Source organism: Oenanthe melanoleuca, chromosome 1A (assembly GCF_029582105.1).
Source record: "Oenanthe melanoleuca isolate GR-GAL-2019-014 chromosome 1A, OMel1.0, whole genome shotgun sequence".
Classification (NCBI taxonomy): Eukaryota; Metazoa; Chordata; class Aves; order Passeriformes; family Muscicapidae; genus Oenanthe; species Oenanthe melanoleuca.
In genome coordinates, this window is record NC_079334.1 from 66,506,203 (window position 1) to 66,523,504 (window position 17,302).

At 47.5% G+C, this 17,302-nt stretch overlaps 2 protein-coding genes across 2 annotated transcripts; both read right to left on the minus strand.

The window, feature by feature from the left end:
* Positions 1–206: 206 nt before the first annotated feature.
* On the minus strand, positions 207–6,905 carry LOC130264979 (endonuclease domain-containing 1 protein-like). The gene is made up of 3 exons (XM_056513698.1): positions 6,832–6,905; positions 4,053–4,371; positions 207–2,045 (listed from the first exon to the last, which is right to left on the minus strand). The coding sequence occupies exons 2-3, from the start codon at positions 4,335–4,337 to the stop codon at positions 1,497–1,499; spliced, it is 834 nt and encodes a 277-aa protein (XP_056369673.1). The 5' UTR covers positions 4,338–4,371; positions 6,832–6,905; the 3' UTR covers positions 207–1,496.
* A 3,575-nt stretch (positions 6,906–10,480) lies between these two features.
* Positions 10,481–13,418, minus strand: LOC130265025 (endonuclease domain-containing 1 protein-like). The gene is given in 3 exon segments (XM_056513781.1): positions 10,481–10,745; positions 10,748–11,069; positions 13,104–13,418. Coding segments are annotated over 3 exon segments (822 nt in total). The 5' UTR covers positions 13,389–13,418; the 3' UTR covers positions 10,481–10,530.
* Between the last annotated feature and the right edge of the window lie 3,884 nt (positions 13,419–17,302).

A 17,302-nucleotide genomic window follows, 5' to 3' on the forward strand; every position in this document is an offset into this window, starting at 1 on the left:
CTGTTGGCACCCTGGCCCATTTTGTTCATGCCCATTCACAGGAGAATAACTGGTGACTGATATTGACATTTGTGTGGGTGTTATGGCATCCTCAGATTGCAGCCTGGTGAATTGCAAGGATGTTCTTGGCACTGAGACATTACTGGTGGCTGCTGGAAATTTCAGTGAGAAGCAACTTGTGGTTTATATAAGACATGAACTTGCAATTCTGCAATGCCGCAAATGACTTTTATTGTAAGCTCTTGTACACTAAATGATGTGGCACCCAATGATCTTTTACAACCATTGAATACATTTCCCCAAATCAATTTCCCATAAGGCTGCAGAAAAGCTTCAGAAGCAGAGCAGAGAATGCAGGTATCCAAGGAGAGCATCACAGGAATTTAGCTTTGGCTGCTCTAAGCTTTCTATGTATCTGATGCCAAAGGCTGCCTGTCTGATACAACAGATGCTGCTCTCAAGGTGCACTTTCAAAAGCAAGCAAACAAAAGCATGTCCCAGGATCACATAATCACTGAATTGTTGGGTTTTGCAGGGACTTGTCAAGATCTTCTAGTCCACACTCCCGGCTCAAGCAGGATGAGCTGGAGCAGGTTGTCCAGGATCATTGTTGGGCTTTGGGTATGTGCAGACATGGAGATGTCCAGACAAGGTGTCTGGGCAGCCTGAGGTGCCCTGGTGCCTTGGCCTTGCTAAGGAGGTGAGGGACAAGTCAGCTGCACACTGTCAGGGACAGCTAAGGAGGAGAGGACTCGTCCCTGAGAGCTCTCTCCTGAGATGGGCAGCAAAGCAAAGCAGCTGGAGGCTCTGCCCACGGCTCTGTGCCTTTGGGCAGAGCAGGAGGTGCCCTGAGGGACAGAGCTGGAAACACACAGAGGAGGAAGCAGCACAGAAGCTGCACAGGACATTTGTCCCCCTCTGCTGTGCTGTGCTGAGAGCCCAGCTGCAGTGCTGCCTCCAGCTCTGGGGCCCAGAGCACAAGAAGGATACAAAGCTGTTGGAGTGGAGTCCAGTGCAGGCCATGAAGGTGCTCTGAGGGCTGGAGCACGTCTGCTCTGGAGAGAGGCTGAGAGAGCTGGGCATGTTCAGCCTGGAGAAGACTCCAGAGAGTGCAGTACCTACAGGATGTCTGAGAGAGCTGGAGAGGGTCTTTGGACAAGGGTATGGAGTGACAGCACAAGAGGGAATGGTTTCCCACTGATGGAGGGCAGGGTTAGATGGGATATTCTAAAGAAGTAAATTCCTGGGAGCAGGCTGTGGTGCAGGCAAAAGGTACCCTGAGCTGTTTTGACTGCCCCATCCCTGGAAGCATTGAAGGCCAGGCTAGGGAGGGCTTGGAACAACGTGGGGTAGTGGAAGGTGTCCCTGCCCATGGCAGGCAGGTCAAAATGAGATGATCTTGGAGGCTTTAATGTCCCATCAAAACCAACCCATTCAGTGATTCTGTGATTCTGTGACATGTGGGAAAATCTCCTGAGCCTTTTCCATCAAGGTTGTCAGGGTTTTCGCCGGGGACAAGCTTTGTTGAACAGAGTAACATCTTTCCCCCCATAGATCTCAGACAACTTGTTCTCCAGCCTCTCCAGGCTGAGCTCCTTCACCTCATTCTTGTTGTTCTCAGCAATGGCCCCCCAAGCCCTCGTGGGATTATCGCCCACCAGGCAGCAGGCAGCTGACCAGATGTAGCTGGGAATATTTACCCTGCCAGTGGGGACCTTGTTGTTCCCAGGTACAGCACCTGTGATGACATAGGTGGTGTCACAGTTCTCGGCTTTTCGGGCCATAGATTTCTCATAGATTTTCCAGGCCTCCTGGTTAAGTGATTTGTTCTGGGGCACTATGTTGGTGAGGGTGAAGGTAGCCGACTTGCTGTCATCGTCAGGTTGGTGGCTACTGGGACACAGGTGACCGCGGTCCAGATCCTTGAGGTTTCTGTAGTCATGGTCAATAGCCTGATTCCGACCGATATCATCTGAAGAGATCTGGTACTGCCTTTCGATGGAATCCTCTGTATCCATAGCCTTGTGATAACCTTGGTCGATCAGCTTGACAGGGTAAGAAGAGGAAAAGGTGTCAGTACTGAGGATGCATGTAATGAAACAGATTACCCTGGAGCAGATGTCTCTGATTGGCAAAACCCTATTTTTGTCATCTCAGTGCATGAAAATGGATGAGTCAGAGAGAAATCATAGACATGCCCCTCCTGCATGAACACAAAAGCTTTATAGAGAAAGCAGCTCAGAATGTGACTGCTCTCATTTTGACTTGTGACCTTTGTCATCCAGCCTGAAGCCTGTGCTGGGAGCATGGGTGGATGCATGAGGCAAGGAGCATTTCCCACTCCTAGGATTGAAAGGTGACTTTGGTGAGACACCTTCCCTGCCAAATCTGTTTCCCTTTTACTCCTGTCTTCACAGCCCAAATCATCCCAGGGCTCTCCCTGGATCCCCTGTGATTCTGTGATTCTGTGATTTTGTCTGTGGTTGCTGCAGGTGTAGCCCAGTCCTGGAACACCAGGGGTTGCCTCCTCTATGCCCATACGCAGGGAAATGTAACAGGACATCAGACCTGCAGCTGAGGTTACCCTGGTAGTGCTGCAGTTTGTTCAAGGATGAACAATTTTGCTCAGGAAGTGAAAAGATCTCAGTGTAAATGGAGTCTGTGACAGCACTGCTAAGAATGTGTCTGAGAGCTGATCAGGGCCAGGGAACATTTTCTGCAACATCACTCAACAGAAGTTACAAATGATCAGCCTCTGGAGAAGCCTGTAATCTCAAAAGAGTCCTGGGGAAACTTTGGCAGTACTCCAAAAAGGCCTTTGGAGTAAGTTAACAAATTCAAAGATTTTCCAGGTATCCTGTATCAATGGTCTAGAAAGATAAGGCCAGTGATGGGTTTGGAACATGCTGGCCTGGTGGAAATTGGCCTGGCCCATGCAATGGGTTTGGATTGAGATGATCTTTAAGGATCCTTCCAACACAAACCACTCTATGATTCTACAAAATGACAGAAGTTTTTATGCCTTGCTAATGTGGATAATGCAGTGGAGCAAGAGCAGATTCAGTGCTCCTGCTCATCTGAGTAGCTTGTGACAAATTATTATTTTTTTTCCATAACTTCAACAGGTTATTCTTCATATGTAGGGAAGCATATTTAGTCTTCTTCTGGAATTGGACATTATGATCTTCCACAATTTCACCCAAAATTCTCCCCGTACTCTGCCCATGGGAAGTTCCTGAATTTGTTCTTTTTCTATTCCTTAATTGACCTGACCTGTCTTGCTGGAGGTCTGAAGGACATTTGGGAGGGTTCCATAGCTTGGAGTCCTGTCTGTCTGCTGGATCCTTCTGGAGCAAGCCTGAGCCAAAGGTGCTCAGGGGTCACTGCCCATGCATGGAGATCACACCCTTCTGACTGCACTGACACTGATGCTCCTCACTTTTCACTGCCCCAAACATCACTCCAGAAATCCCTCCACACTTAAGCTGACCCTCTCATCTCCAGTGCCTTTTCCCCCAAGGCTTTGTCCCTGGGCCATCTCACCCCCTCCTGAGTTTCTCCTCACTTCTCTCCCATCCCTCACAAAGCCTGTTTGACTCTTCCCTGGGAGCAGATGAGCTCTGTCAGGGATGCAGAACAGCTCAGGGCAAAGTGGGGATCAGATCCCAGCAGGACTGTTGGTCCCTCAAGTTTAGTCGCTCTTGGGTGCCTTTTCCCCATCACTTGGTCACCCACCACAGCAGGGCAGAGGGAGGGGAAGCAATTCTCTTTGTAATGTAATGCAAATTAATTGGATTTGCTGTTGTTGTCAGGTCAAGGCAGAAAACTGGGCACCTTTGGGATATGATTCATCTCATCCTCCTGCTGGTGTCTCAGATGCATCAGAGGAACCACATGTAGTGCAGGTGTTTGAAATAAAAGGAGGAAATTCCCATCCAATGTGTCCATTTGCATGTGAGTAGTGGTGTGGTAGGAAATAGAAGTGGTAATTTAAATGCTGCAGCTCACCTCTGAGTGAGTGGAGAGTGATGTACTGTAAGAGAGACACTCACCTGGGGCTCTATAAACCATGTCTCTGATCTGTCTCCACGTCCAGGCCTGTAGATGTAAGCAGAGTACACTGGAATTCTCCGAGTTTTGTCATACAGGGTGGCAAAGTGATATTTGTTACTTAAGCGCTGGCAGATCCTGGCTGCATTTGTTGGACGCAGGGTGTCACTTGGGGGTGTCTTCTTATAGAAAAACTGAGTACATGCAGTTGTAAAGGATTTCACCACCTCACCGTGTCCCAGGCAGAGGCAGCTCGCCAACACCTGCAGCAGCAGCAGCCCCAGCATGGTGGGAGGATTTCAGTGAAGGGCTCTTGCTCCCCTGCAAGGCAAATGCAGAGGGACACTCAGCTTGGACACAGCTGGGCATGGTCTGGAGGCTTTTTGTGCAGGGGCACAGAGCTGGCAGAGGAGGGGCTTATGAGGGAGCAGGAAAGGAGTAATTTCTGTCCTCCAGGATGCTGGGAAGGATGAATTAGGAAAACCTTACAAATATGATTGCTTAGCAAAAGATTTTGAAACCATAAGCAAAATAGAAATGATAGCAGTTTTCCACTGTGGGGCTGAGAGCAACCATGTGACCGTTTAAAGCCTCTTTCCTTTGTTTAGGTAATGCCAAATGCCAAAAATACCAAAGAGCCAGAAGGCATCCAGTTCCAAGTATGGCAGGAAAGGTTTAGAGATAACGTTTATTGATAAGAAAGCAATAAAACATGGTAATATAGCAATTCCTATAGGTTGCATGCAAGTATTAGGAAATTATTATATGGTAGTAGAATGGTTAGTGGAAATTAAAATATTCAACATAGAAGAGGACTTATGGTATTGTAAATGGGAAATTGCTCTTTTATACTCTCTCTTTCTTATTCTCTATTACTCTGTCTCTCTTCCTCTCTCTCATACTTCTCTCTCTGTCCTGCTCTGAGTTGTAGCTGGCAGTTCTTAGCAGGACCCTGTATACCCACATCCTAACAATAAAATACAAACTTCAAGACCAGAATATAGGGAGCTCCTGAGCTTCTCCTGACGACCATCCCCCCAAAAATAACTTCCGCACCAGGATATGGAAAATCCACGAGGGCAATAAGGGTGAAACCTAAACCAGGGTTTAGGTGCCCAGAGGAGGAGGCAGCAGTGAGAGAAGTCAGCCTGGGTGAGGAAGGAGCCAAAGGCACCACGACTGCAATCATCTATCACAGCAAAATTATCTTGCAACTGAGGCACAGCCCTGGCACAAGGTCACCTTTCCCCACCTCCCTCCTGCTCTGGGCACCTCCCCACAGCAGACACCTGCAGCTGGGCACGGACTCTGCTCAGCCCCCTGCAGTGCTGAGCTGGGCTTTCATCTCACGGGGCATTGGGCAGGGCAAGAACAGCAGTGCTGCACTTCCTGCATGTCTCTGGCCCCATCCAGCTTCACACAGACACACAGCCCCTCCAGTCACACCCAATCCTGAACCCAAATGATGCACTTGGGGTCCTGCCTCTCAGCTGACATTGGGCAATGGCTGTCCTGCTGCTCACCTTGCATTTCCACGTTATCCAACCCCAGACTCTGAACTTGCAGACACATGGAGAGAGAAAATGAAGGGCCCAAGCAGATGGTAGCAGCAAGCACAGGGGATAACAGATAACACCTCTATCTTATCAGCACAATGGCTGCTGCAATGCAAGCACTGAGGGGGTGCAGCTCATCCTGTGTGTGCTTGGGAAACCTGCTGATGCCCCTCTTCTTCTTGGATGATGGATTTTCCTTTATTTTCAAAGGCACCATTGAAGGAATTCCTTGGACAGCCAGTTGCTCCTTTTTGTCTTTCTCAGTGCTGAGGCAATTCTCAGCAGTCATTAGGATCATTCCTTTATGAGAAAACTGCTGAAAGCTCCCTGGGATTCTGACAACCAAGCCAGGGGCTTTGTCTCCTTACAGAGGCAGCACAGGTTTGGGATAACAGGGATGCTGCCATTTGCATGGCCAGACACTCAGTGCAGTGATTTATTATCATCAGCACTTGGAATAAGGCAGGTAGGACAGGCAGTTCAAAGGGTTCCTGGGAGAGAAAGCTGCCACAGCCCCTAAAGCAGAAAGCTCATTGGTGACCAATGAGCTGGAAACTGAGAACATGAATCAAAGTTGGTGACTTCTTACAGTACTCTACAGAGCATAGACCTTTTTCCCCAAATCAAGCTGAGAAATGTTTGAAAAGTCCTTTAGATTTACCCACATAATGAGATTAAAATTTATCAAACTAATCTAATAACTAACTCAATAGACATAGATGAAAATCCTACAGTAAATGGAACAGCGCAGGACTCTTCTCACAGCCCTAAAGTGGCAGAAAACTCTCAAATGCCTCTGCTGCAATCTCAGGCTGCCTGGGTTTATATGATCTCCTAGTAGACAGAGAAATTAGGTTTCCTGAACATAGTTTAGGGTGAATTTTCCCGGAATTCAGCCACATGTGTTTCTCTAGCGCCCACTTCAAAGGTTGTGGTTGAAGTCTTGGTGCTTATAAAAACCACCCCCCCTTCTTATTCAATAGTTTGATATCAATTTTCAGGTGAGCTGGCTTGAGTTTCCTTCTCAAATCCTTCCTACTCTCCTTGCCCTCCTGATTGACAGAGGATACTAAAGTGCCGTAGAATTCAGTGCATGCATAAGATCTGATTGCTCCTTGGAGCTCAGCAACTACAGCCTGGGCTTTGCCTAGATATATAATTATTGCAAAGCTCAGGGAAAGCTTTGAATATTGGAGAGAATGGGGAGGAAGGAGCAGGAGCTTACCTTGAAGCAGAGTCTCAGAAGAGGCAGATGAAGAGTTCCTTCAGTCTTCTCCCTGGAGTAAGGACAGTTTGAATCCTCAGCACTGCCACTGCAATATATAACATATCATAAAAATGCAATTTATACCCTTGTTATAAACAGGGAATTCCACAGAAAAGAGAAGTTTTCTATTTTTATTCAGGGAGTTTGTTCATACCCACCCTGAAATTTGCTGACAATTGTGTGCAATATATTAATCAGAATTTCTCTGAAATTTGCTGATTTTAAGCATGATATGTCAGGATAAGTTAAATATATACACAGTTCTGAATTTGCCCTTTCTTATAAAGAGGGAATTCCATAGAAAAGAGGGGTTTTCTATTTTTATTTAGGGAACTTTCTTCATACCCACCCTGAATTGTGCTGACAGATGTTTATAACGGTTTCCTCAGAATTTCTCCCAAGTTTGCTGACTTGCAGCATGGTATGTCAGCATCAGTTATCAGGGTCTGGTGACTTCCTTGATCATTTCATCAATCCCACCAGCTGCAGCTGCTGCTGCTCCAGCACCTCCATGTGTTTCTGTTCCCAACAGAACATCTCTGGTGACATGAGGTGGACTGGCCTGTCTCTGAGGACACTCAGACACTCACAGGCTGCTCTTGTGCAGCCTCACATAACATCATTCCTATGGCCAGGCAACAAATATTCTCTTGCCTGATGGCCATGGCTTTGTAATAGCTTCATCCCAGCAGCCTGGGAAGGAGAAGGCTCTGGGGATAGCTCAGAGCTCCTGCCAGGGCTTTAGGAGTCTACAGGAGAGCTGGAGACAGACTTTGGGCAAGGGCAGGCAGTTCAGAGATGTGCTGGGTTCAGAGTTAATTTTCTTGACAGTGGCAGGTATGGGGCTGTGTTTTTGGAGTTCTGCTGCACACAGAGTTGATAACACAGAGATATTTTTTGTTATTGCTGAGCAGATCTTTCACAGAACCAAGGCCTTTTCTGTTTTTTTTCTGCCAGGCTGGCCATGAGGCTGGGGGGACTTGGGATGTTGTGAGGAGACAGAGCCAGGACAGGTGACCCTGAGTGACCTGAGGGATCTTCCAGACCAGGTGACATCATGCTGAGTATATAAAGTGAGGGGAAGAAGGAAGAAGGAGGGCACATTTGCAGTGGTGAGTTTTGTCTTCCCAGGTAACTGTCAGGTGGGATGGGGCCCTGCTCTCCTGGAGGTGGCTGAACACATTTCTGTCCATGAGAAATGGGCAAAGAATTCCTTGAATGTGCTTTGCTTGTGTGCACAGTTTTGCTTTTCCTGTTACACTGTCTTAATCTCCACCCATGAGTTTTCCATCATTTATCCTTCCAGTTGTCTCCCTGATCCTGGTGTCTGGGAAGTGATGGAGCAGCTGTGGGGGGTGTGGCTGCTGGCTGGGGCAAAACAAGATATTAGGAAAAGGAAAACGATGGGAAATTGACTGAATGTAGGTATAGATTAGTTATTAGGAGCATGTTTGGTACTGTGGTGGTTATGGTGGTGAAGTCCCAGCAGAGGCTGCCCACAGAAGCTGAGACTGCCCCATCCCTGGAAGTGGCTGTGACCACATTGGCTGGGGTTTGGGGCAACCTGGGACAATGGAAATTGTCCCTGTCCGTGAGAGGACATAGAACTAGCTGGTCATTAAGATCCTTTCCAACCCAAAATGTTCTGTGATTCAATGATCATTCATTCACTCAAACTAAAGTGGACTCATTTCCTTCCATTTCAAAAAGTCCAGGAATAAGAGAATGATGAGGTGATTGTTACAACCAGAACTATGCAGAGAAGTGTGTTAGACCTTAGTTTTCTTAAAAAAAAATGGATGAGTAATGTGTTCCTTTTGTCTCTGTTAACCTGGGACTGATATCTTAAACAAAGCAGGGTTTAGCCAGAATGAGGGAGGAGGCCAAGAAGAAGCAGATGTGGCAGAGCTGGGGCAAATTCCTCCTTTCTGATGAGGCCCAACTGACATAACAAAGCAGGGCCCAACAGTGGTGACATCATTAGAAGGGGCCATAAAGCATCAGAGACCCCCAGAGTGTCCCCCAACTCCACAGTGCTGCATGACACAGGGTCAACCCTCCCAGGTTAATGTGGGGCAATCCCACATGAGCCTGAAGGCACAGAACCCTTTGAAATCTTTGTTGCACAGGCCCCCACCCCTAAATCATCAAGACTGAGGACATCAAGGTTGCAGATCTCATTGCTGGAGACATGGGGGTGTCTTGTATGAGCTGTTGGCACCCTGGCCCACTTTGTTCATGCCCATTCACAGGAGAATAACTGGTGACTGATATTGACATTTGTGTGGGTGTTATGGCATCCTCAGATTGCACTTGGACCCCCAATGAATTGCAAGGATGTTCCTGGCACTGTGACATCACTGGTGGCTGCTAGAAATTTCAGTGAGGAGCAACTTGTGGTTTATATAAGACATGAACTTGCAATTCTGCAATGCAGCAATTGAGTTTTATTGTAAGCTCTTGCACAATAAATGATGTGGCACCCAATGATCTTTTACAAGCACTGAATACATTTCCCCAAATCAATTTCCCATAAGGCTGCAGAAAAGCTTCAGAATCAGGGCAGAGAATGCAGGTATCCAGTGAGAGCATCACAGGAATTTAGCTTTGGCTGCTCTAAGCTTTCTATGTATCTGATGCCAAAGGCTGCCTGTCTGATACAACAGGTGCTGCTCTCAAGGTGCACTTTCAAAAGCAAGCAAACAAAAGCATGTCCCAGGATCACATAATCACTGAATTGTTGGGTTTTGCAGGGACTTGTCAAGATCTTCTAGTCCACACTCCAGGCTCAAGCAGGATGAGCTGGAGCAGGTTGTCCAGGATCATTGTTGGGCTTTGGGTATGTGCAGACATGGAGATGTCCAGACAAGGTGTCTGGGCAGCCTGAGGTGCCCTGGTGCCTTGGCCTTGCTAAGGAGGTGAGGGACAAGTCAGCTGCACACTGTCAGGGACAGCTAAGGAGGAGAGGACTCGTCCCTGAGAGCTCTCTCCTGAGATGGGCAGCAAAGCAAAGCAGCTGGAGGCTCTGCCCACGGCTTTGTGCCTTTGGGCAGAGCAGGAGGTGCCCTGAGGGACAGAGCTGGAAAGACACCAGAGAAGGAAGCAGCACAGAAGCTGCACAGGACATTTGTCCCCCTCTGCTCTGCTGTGCTGTGCTGAGAGCCCAGCTGCAGTGCTGCCTCCAGCTCTGGGGCCCAGAGCACAAGAAGGATACAAAGCTGTTGGAGTGGAGTCCAGTGCAGGCCATGAAGGTGCTCTGAGGGCTGGAGCACGTCTGCTCTGGAGAGAGGCTGAGAGAGCTGGGCATGTTCAGCCTGGAGAAGACTCCAGAGAGTGCAGTACCTACAGGATGTCTAAGAGGGCTGGAGAGGGTCTTTGGACAAGGGTATGGAGTGACAGCACAAGAGGGAATGGTTTCCCACTGATGGAGGGCAGGGTTAGATGGGATATTCTAAAGAAGTAAATTCCTGGGAGCAGACTGTGCTATGAGCAAAAGTTACCCTGAGCTGTTTTGACTGCCCCATCCCTGGAAGCATTGAAGGCCAGGCTGGGGAGGGCTTGGAACAACCTGTCCTTGAAACCAACCCATTCAGTGATTCTGTGGTTCTGTGACATGTGGGAAAATTTTCTGAGCCTTTTCCATGAAGGATGTGAGGCTTATTGCCGGGGACAGGCATTGTTGAATAGAGTAACAACTTTCCCCCCATAGAGCTCAGACAATTTCGTTTCCAGCCTCCCCAGGTTGAGATTCGTCACCTGGTTATTGCCTCTCTCGTTCTTAGCAATGGCCCCCCAAGCCCTAGTGGGATTTGTACCCACCAGGCAGCAGGCAGCTGACCAGATGTGGCTGGGTACATTAACCCTCCCTTGGAGATGTTGGTGTTCCCAGGTACAGCACCCGTGATGACATAGGTTTTATCACAGCCGTCAGTCTTGTTGCGCATTGTTGTGTCCTCGTACACACTCCAGGCACCCTGGTTGAGTGTGCTGTACTGGGGCACTATGTTGGTGAGGGTGAAGGTAGCCCACCTGCTGGTCTGCTCATAAAGGTGGCCACTGGGACACAAGTGACCACGGTCCACAGGCATCACGGCACTGCTGTAGTCATTCTCAACAGCCTGATTCTCGCCAATATTCGCTGAATGGATGGTCCACGGCTCAGCCATTTCTTTGCCATAACTTTTTTTGTCAATCAGCTTGGCAGGAGAAGAAGGAAAAAAGGTGTCAGTACTGAGGATGCATAAAATGAAACAGATTACCCTGGAGCAGATGTCTCTGATTGTCAAAACCACATTTTTTGTCATCTCAATGTATGAAAATGAATGAATCAGAGAGAAATCATAGACATGCCCATCCTGCATGAACACAAAAGCTTTATAGAGAAAGCAGCTCAGAATGTGACTGCTCTCATTTTGACTTGTGACGTTCGTCATCCAGCCTGAAGCCTGTGCTGGGAGCATGGGTGGATGCATGAGCCAAGGAGCATTTCCCACTCCTAGGATTGAAAGGTGACTTTGGTGAGACACCTTCCCTGCCAAATCTGCTTCCCTTTTCTCCTGTCTCCACAGCCCAAATCTGCCCAGGGCTCTCCCTGTATCCCCTCATGCCACACTGTGATTCTGTGATTCTGTGATTCTGTGATTCTGTGATTTTTTGTATGGTTGCTGCAGGTGTAGCCCAGTCCTGGAACACCAGAGGTTGCCTGCTCTAAGCCCATACCCAGTGAGATGTGAAAGGACATCAGTCCTGCAGCTGAGGTTTCCCTGGTAGTGCTGCAGTTTGTTCAAGGATGAACATTTTTGCTCAGGAAGCGAAAAGATCTCAGTGTAAATGGAGTCTGTGACAGCACTGCTAAGAATGTGTCTGAGAGCTGATCTGGGCCAGGGAACATTTTCTGCAACATCACTCAAAAGAAGTTACAAATGATCAGCCTCTGAGAGGAGCCTGTAATCCCAAAATAGAACTGGGGAAACCTTGGCAGTATTCCAAAAAGCCTTCTGGAGAAAGTTTACAAAATCAAAGATTTTCCACCTATCCTATGCCCAGGATCAAGGAAGAGATAAGGCCAGTGATGGGTATGGAGCATGCTGGCCTGGAGGCAAGTGGCCTGGTCCATGCAGGGCATTTGGATTGAGAGGATCTTTAAGGTTCCTTCCAACACAAACCACTCTAGGATTCTAGAAAGTTACAAAAGTTTTTTTATGCCTTGCTAATGTGGATAATGCAGTGGAGCAAGAGCAGATTCAGTGCTCCTGCTCACCTGAGTAACTTGTGACAAATTATTATTTTTTTTCCATAACTTCAACAGGTTATTCTTCATATGTAGGGAAGCATGTTTAGCCTTCCTCTGGAACTGGACATTATGATCTTCCACAATTTCACCCAAAATGCTGCCCCTACTCTGCCCATGCAAAAGTCCTGAATTTGCTGTTCTTCTATTCCTTAATTGGCCTGGCCTGTCTTCCTGGAGGTTTGAAGGACATTTGGGAGGGCTCTATAGCTTGGAGTCCTGTCTGTCTGCTGGATCCTTCTGGAGCAAGCCTGAGCCAAAGGTGCTCAGGGGTCACTGCCCATGCATGGAGATCACACCCTTCTGACTGCACTGACACTGATGCTCCTCACTTTTCACTGCCTCAAACATCACTCCAGAAATCCCTCCACACTTAAGCTGACCCTCTCACCTCCAGTGCCTTTTCCCCCAAGGCTTTGTCCCTGGGCCATCTCACCCCCTCCTGAGTTTCTCCTCACTTCTCTCCCACCCCTCACAAAGCCTGTTTGACTCTTCCCTGGGAGCAGATGAGCTCTGTCAGGGATGCAGAACAGTTCAGGGCAAAGTGGGGATTAGATGCCAGCAGGACTGTTGGTCCCTCAAGTTTAGCCTCTCTTGGGTGCCTTTTCCCCATCACTTGGTCTCCCACCCAGAGCAGGGCACAGGGAGGGGAATCATTTGACATTGTAATGTAATGCAAATTGATTGGATTTGCTGTTGCTGTCAGGTCAAGGCAGAAAACTGGGCACCTTAGGGATATGATTCATCTCATCCTCGGTGTCTCAGATGCATCAGAGGAACCACATGTAGTGCAGGTGTTTGAAATAAAGGAGAAAATTCCCATCCAATGTGTCCATTTGCATGTGAGTAGTGGTGTGGTAGGAAATAGAAGTGGTAATTTAAATGCTGCAGCTCATTTCTGAGTGAGTGGAGAGTGATGTACTGTAAGAGAGACACTCACCTGGGGCTCAATAAACCATGAGTTATATCTGTATCCATGTCCAGGCTTGTAGATATAAGCAGAGTACACTGGAATTCTGCGAGTTTTGTCATACAGGGTGGCAAAGTGATATTTGTTACTTAAGCGCTGGCAGATCCTGGCTGCATTTGTTGGACGCAGGGTGTCACTTGGGGGGGTCTTCTCATAGAAAAACTGAGCACATGCAGTTGTAAAGGATGTCACCACCTCGCTGTGTCCCAGGCAGAGGCAGCTCGCCAACACCTGCAGCAGCAGCAGCCCCAGCATGGTGGGAGGATTTCAGTGAAGGGCTCTTGCTCCCCTGCAAGGCAAATGCAGAGGGACACTCAGCTTGGACACAGCTGGGCATGGCCTGGAGGCTTTTTGTGCAGAAGCAGAGAGCTGGCAGAGGGGGGATTATGAGGGAGCAGGAAAGGAGTAATTTCTGTCCTCCAGGATGCTGGGAAGGATGAATTAGGAAAACCTTACAAATATGATTGCTTAGCAAAAGATTTTGAAACCATAAGCAAAATAGAAATGATAGCAGTTTTCCACTATGGGGCTGAGAGCAACCATGTGACCGTTTAAAGCCTCTTTCCTTTGTTTAGGTAATGCCAAATGCCAAAAATACCAAAGAGCCAGAAGGCATCCAGTTCCAAGTATGGCAGGAAAGGTTTAGAGATAACGTTTATTGATAAGAAAGCAATAAAACATGGTAATATAGCAATTCCTATAGGTTGCATGCAAGTATTAGGAAATTATTATATGGTAGTAGAATGGTCAGTGGAAATTAAAATATTCAACATAGAAGAGGACTTATGATATTGTAAATGGGAAATTGCTCTTTTATTCTCTCTCTTTCTTATTCTCTATTACTCTGTCTCTCTTACTCTCTCTCATACTTCTCTCTCTGTCCTGCTCTGAGTTGTAGCTGGCAGTTCTTAGCAGGACCCTCTATACCCACATGCTAACAATAAAATACAAACTTCAAGACCAGAATACAGAGAGCTCCTGAGCTTCTCCTGACGACCATCCCCCTAAAATAACTTCCACACCAGGATATGGAAAATCCACGAGGGCAATAAGGGTGAAACCTGAACCAGGGTTTAGGTGCCCAGAGGAGGAGGCAGCAGTGAGAGAAGTCAGCCTGGGTGAGGAAGGAGCCAAAGGCACCACGACTGCAATCATCTATCACAGCAAAGTTCTCTTGCAACTGAGGCACAGCCCTGGCACAAGGTCACCTTTCCCCACCTCCCCCCTGCTCTGGGCACCTCCCCACAGCAGACACCTGCAGCTGGGCACGGACTCTGCTCAGCCCCCTGCAATGCTGAGCTGGGCTTTCATCTCATGGGGCATTGGGCAGGGCAAGAACAGCAGTGCTGCACTTCCTACATGTCTCTGGCCCCATCCAGCTTCTCACAGACACACAGCCCCTCCAGTCACACCCAATCCTGAACCCAAATGATGCACTTGGGGTCCTGCCTCTCAGCTGACATTGGGCAATGGCTGTCCTGCTGCTCACCTTGCATTTCCACGTTATCCAACCCCAGACTCTGAATTTACAGACACATGGAGAGAGAAAATGAAGGGCCAAGCAGATGGCAGCAGCAAGCACAGGGGATAACAGATAACACCTCTATCTTATCAGCACAATGGCTGCTGCAGTGCAAGCACTGAGGGGGGGCAGCTCTTCCTGTGTGTGCTTGGGAAACCTACTGATGCCCATCTTCAGCTTTGATGAGGGATTTTCCTGTATTTTCAAAGGCACCATTGAAGGAATTCCTTGGACAGCCAGTTGTTCCTATTTGTCTTTCTCAGTGCTGAGGTGATTCTCAGCAGTCATTAGGATCATTCCTTTATGAGAAAACTGCTGAAAGCTCCCTGGGATGCTGGCAACCAAGCCAGGGGCTTTGTGTCCTTTCAGAGGCAGCACAGGTTTGGGATAGCAGGGATGCTGCCATTTGCATGGCCAGACACTCAGTGCAGTGATTTATTATCATCAGCACTTGGAATAAGGCAGGTAGGACAGGCAGTTCAAAGGGTTCCTGGGAGAGAAAGCTGCCACAGCCCCTAAAGCACAAAGCTCATTGGTGACCAATGAGCTGGAAACTGAGAACATGTATCAAAGTTGGTGATTTCTTACAGTACTCTGCAGAGCACAGCCCTATTTGCCCCAAATCAAGCTGAGAAATATCTGAAAATTTCTTTAGGTTTACCCACATAATGAGATTAAAAAGATCTAATAACTAACTCAATAGACATAGAGGAAAATCCTACAGTAAATGGAACAGCGCAGGACTCTTCTCACAGCCCTAAAGTGGCAGAAAACTCTCAAATGCCTCTGCTGCAGTCTCAAACTGCCTGGGTTTATATGATCTCCTAGTAGACAGAGAAATTAGGTTTCCTGAACATAGTTTAGGGTGAATTTTCCCGGAATTCAGCCACATGTGTTTCTCTAGAGCCCACTTCAAAGGTTGTGGTTGAAGTCTTGGTGCTTATAAAAACCACCCCTCCTTCTTATTCAATAGTTTGATATCAATTTTCAGGTGAGCTGGCTTGAGTTTCCTTCTCAAATCCTTCCTACTCTCCTTGCCCTCCTGATTGACAGAGGATACTAAAGTGCCGTAGAATTCAGTGCATGCATAAGATCTGATTGCTCCTTGGAGCTCAGCAACTCAGGTCTAGGCTTTATCTAGATATATATTTATTGCAGAGCTCAGGGAAATGCTTTGAATATTGGAGAGAATGGGGAGGAAGGAGCAGGAGCTTACCTTGAAGCAGAGTCTCAGAAGAGGCAGATGAAGAGTTCCTTCAGTCTTCTCCCTGGAGTAAGGACAGTTTGAATCCTCAGCAGTGCCACTGCAATATATACCATGTCATAAAAATGCAATTTATACCCTTGTTATAAACAGGGAATTCCACAGAAAAGAGAAGTTTTCTATTTTTATTCAGGGAGTTTGTTCATACCCACCCTGAAATTTGTTGACATTTGTGTGCAAAATTCCTCAGAATTTCTCTGAAATTTACTGATTTTAAGCATAATATGTCAGGATGAGTTAAATATATACACAGTTCTGAATTTACCCTTTCTTATAAAGAGGGAATTCCACAGAAAAGAGAGGTTTTCTATTTTTATTTAGGGAACTTTCTTCATAGCCACCATGAAATAGGTTGACAGTTGTTTGTAATAGATTCCGTAGAATTTCTATGAAATTTGCTGACTTGCAGCATGGTATGTCAGCATCAGTTATCTGGGTCTGGTGACTTCCTTGATCATTTCATCAATCCCACCAGCTGCAGCTGCTGCTGCTCCAGCACCTCCATGTGTTTCTGTTCCCAACAGAACATCTCTGGTGACATGAGGTGGACTGGCCTGTCTCTGAGGACACTCAGACACTCACAGGCTGCTCTTGTGCAGCCTCACATAACATCATTCCTATGGCCAGGCAACAAATATTCTCTTGCCTGATGGCCATGGCTTTGTAACAGCTTCATCCCAGCAGCCTGGGAAGGAGAAGGCTCTGGGGATAGCTCAGAGCTCCTGCCAGGGCTTTAGGAGTCTACAGGAGAGCTGGAGACAGACTTTGGGCAAGGGCAGGCAGTTGAGAGATGTGCTGGGTTCAGAGTTAATTTTCTTGACAGTGGCAGGCATGGGGCTGTGTTTTTGGAGTTCTGCTGCACACAGAGTTGATAACACAGAGATATTTTTTGTTATTGCTGAGCAGATCTTTCACAGAACCAAGGCCTTTTCTGTTTTTTTTTCTGCCAGGCTGGCCATGAGGCTGGGGGGACTTGGATGTTGTGAGGAGACAGAGCCAGGACAGGTGACCCTGAGTGACCTGAGGGATCTTCCAGACCAGGTGGCATCATGCTGAGTATATAAAGTGAGGGGAAGAAGGAAGAAGGAGGGCACATTTGCAGTGGTGAGTTTTGTCTTCCCAGGTAACTGTCAGGTGGGATGGGGCCCTGCTCTCCTGGAGGTGGCTGAACACATTTCTGTCCATGAGAAATGGGCAAAGAATTCCTTGAATGTGCTTTGCTTGTGTGCACAGTTTTGCTTTTCCTGTTACACTGTCTTAATCTCCACCAACGAGTTTTCCATCATTTATCCTTCCAGTTGTCTCCCTGATCCTGGTGTCTGGGAAGTGATGGAGCAGCTGTGGGGGGTGTGGCTGCTTGCTGGGGAAAAACAAGATATTAGG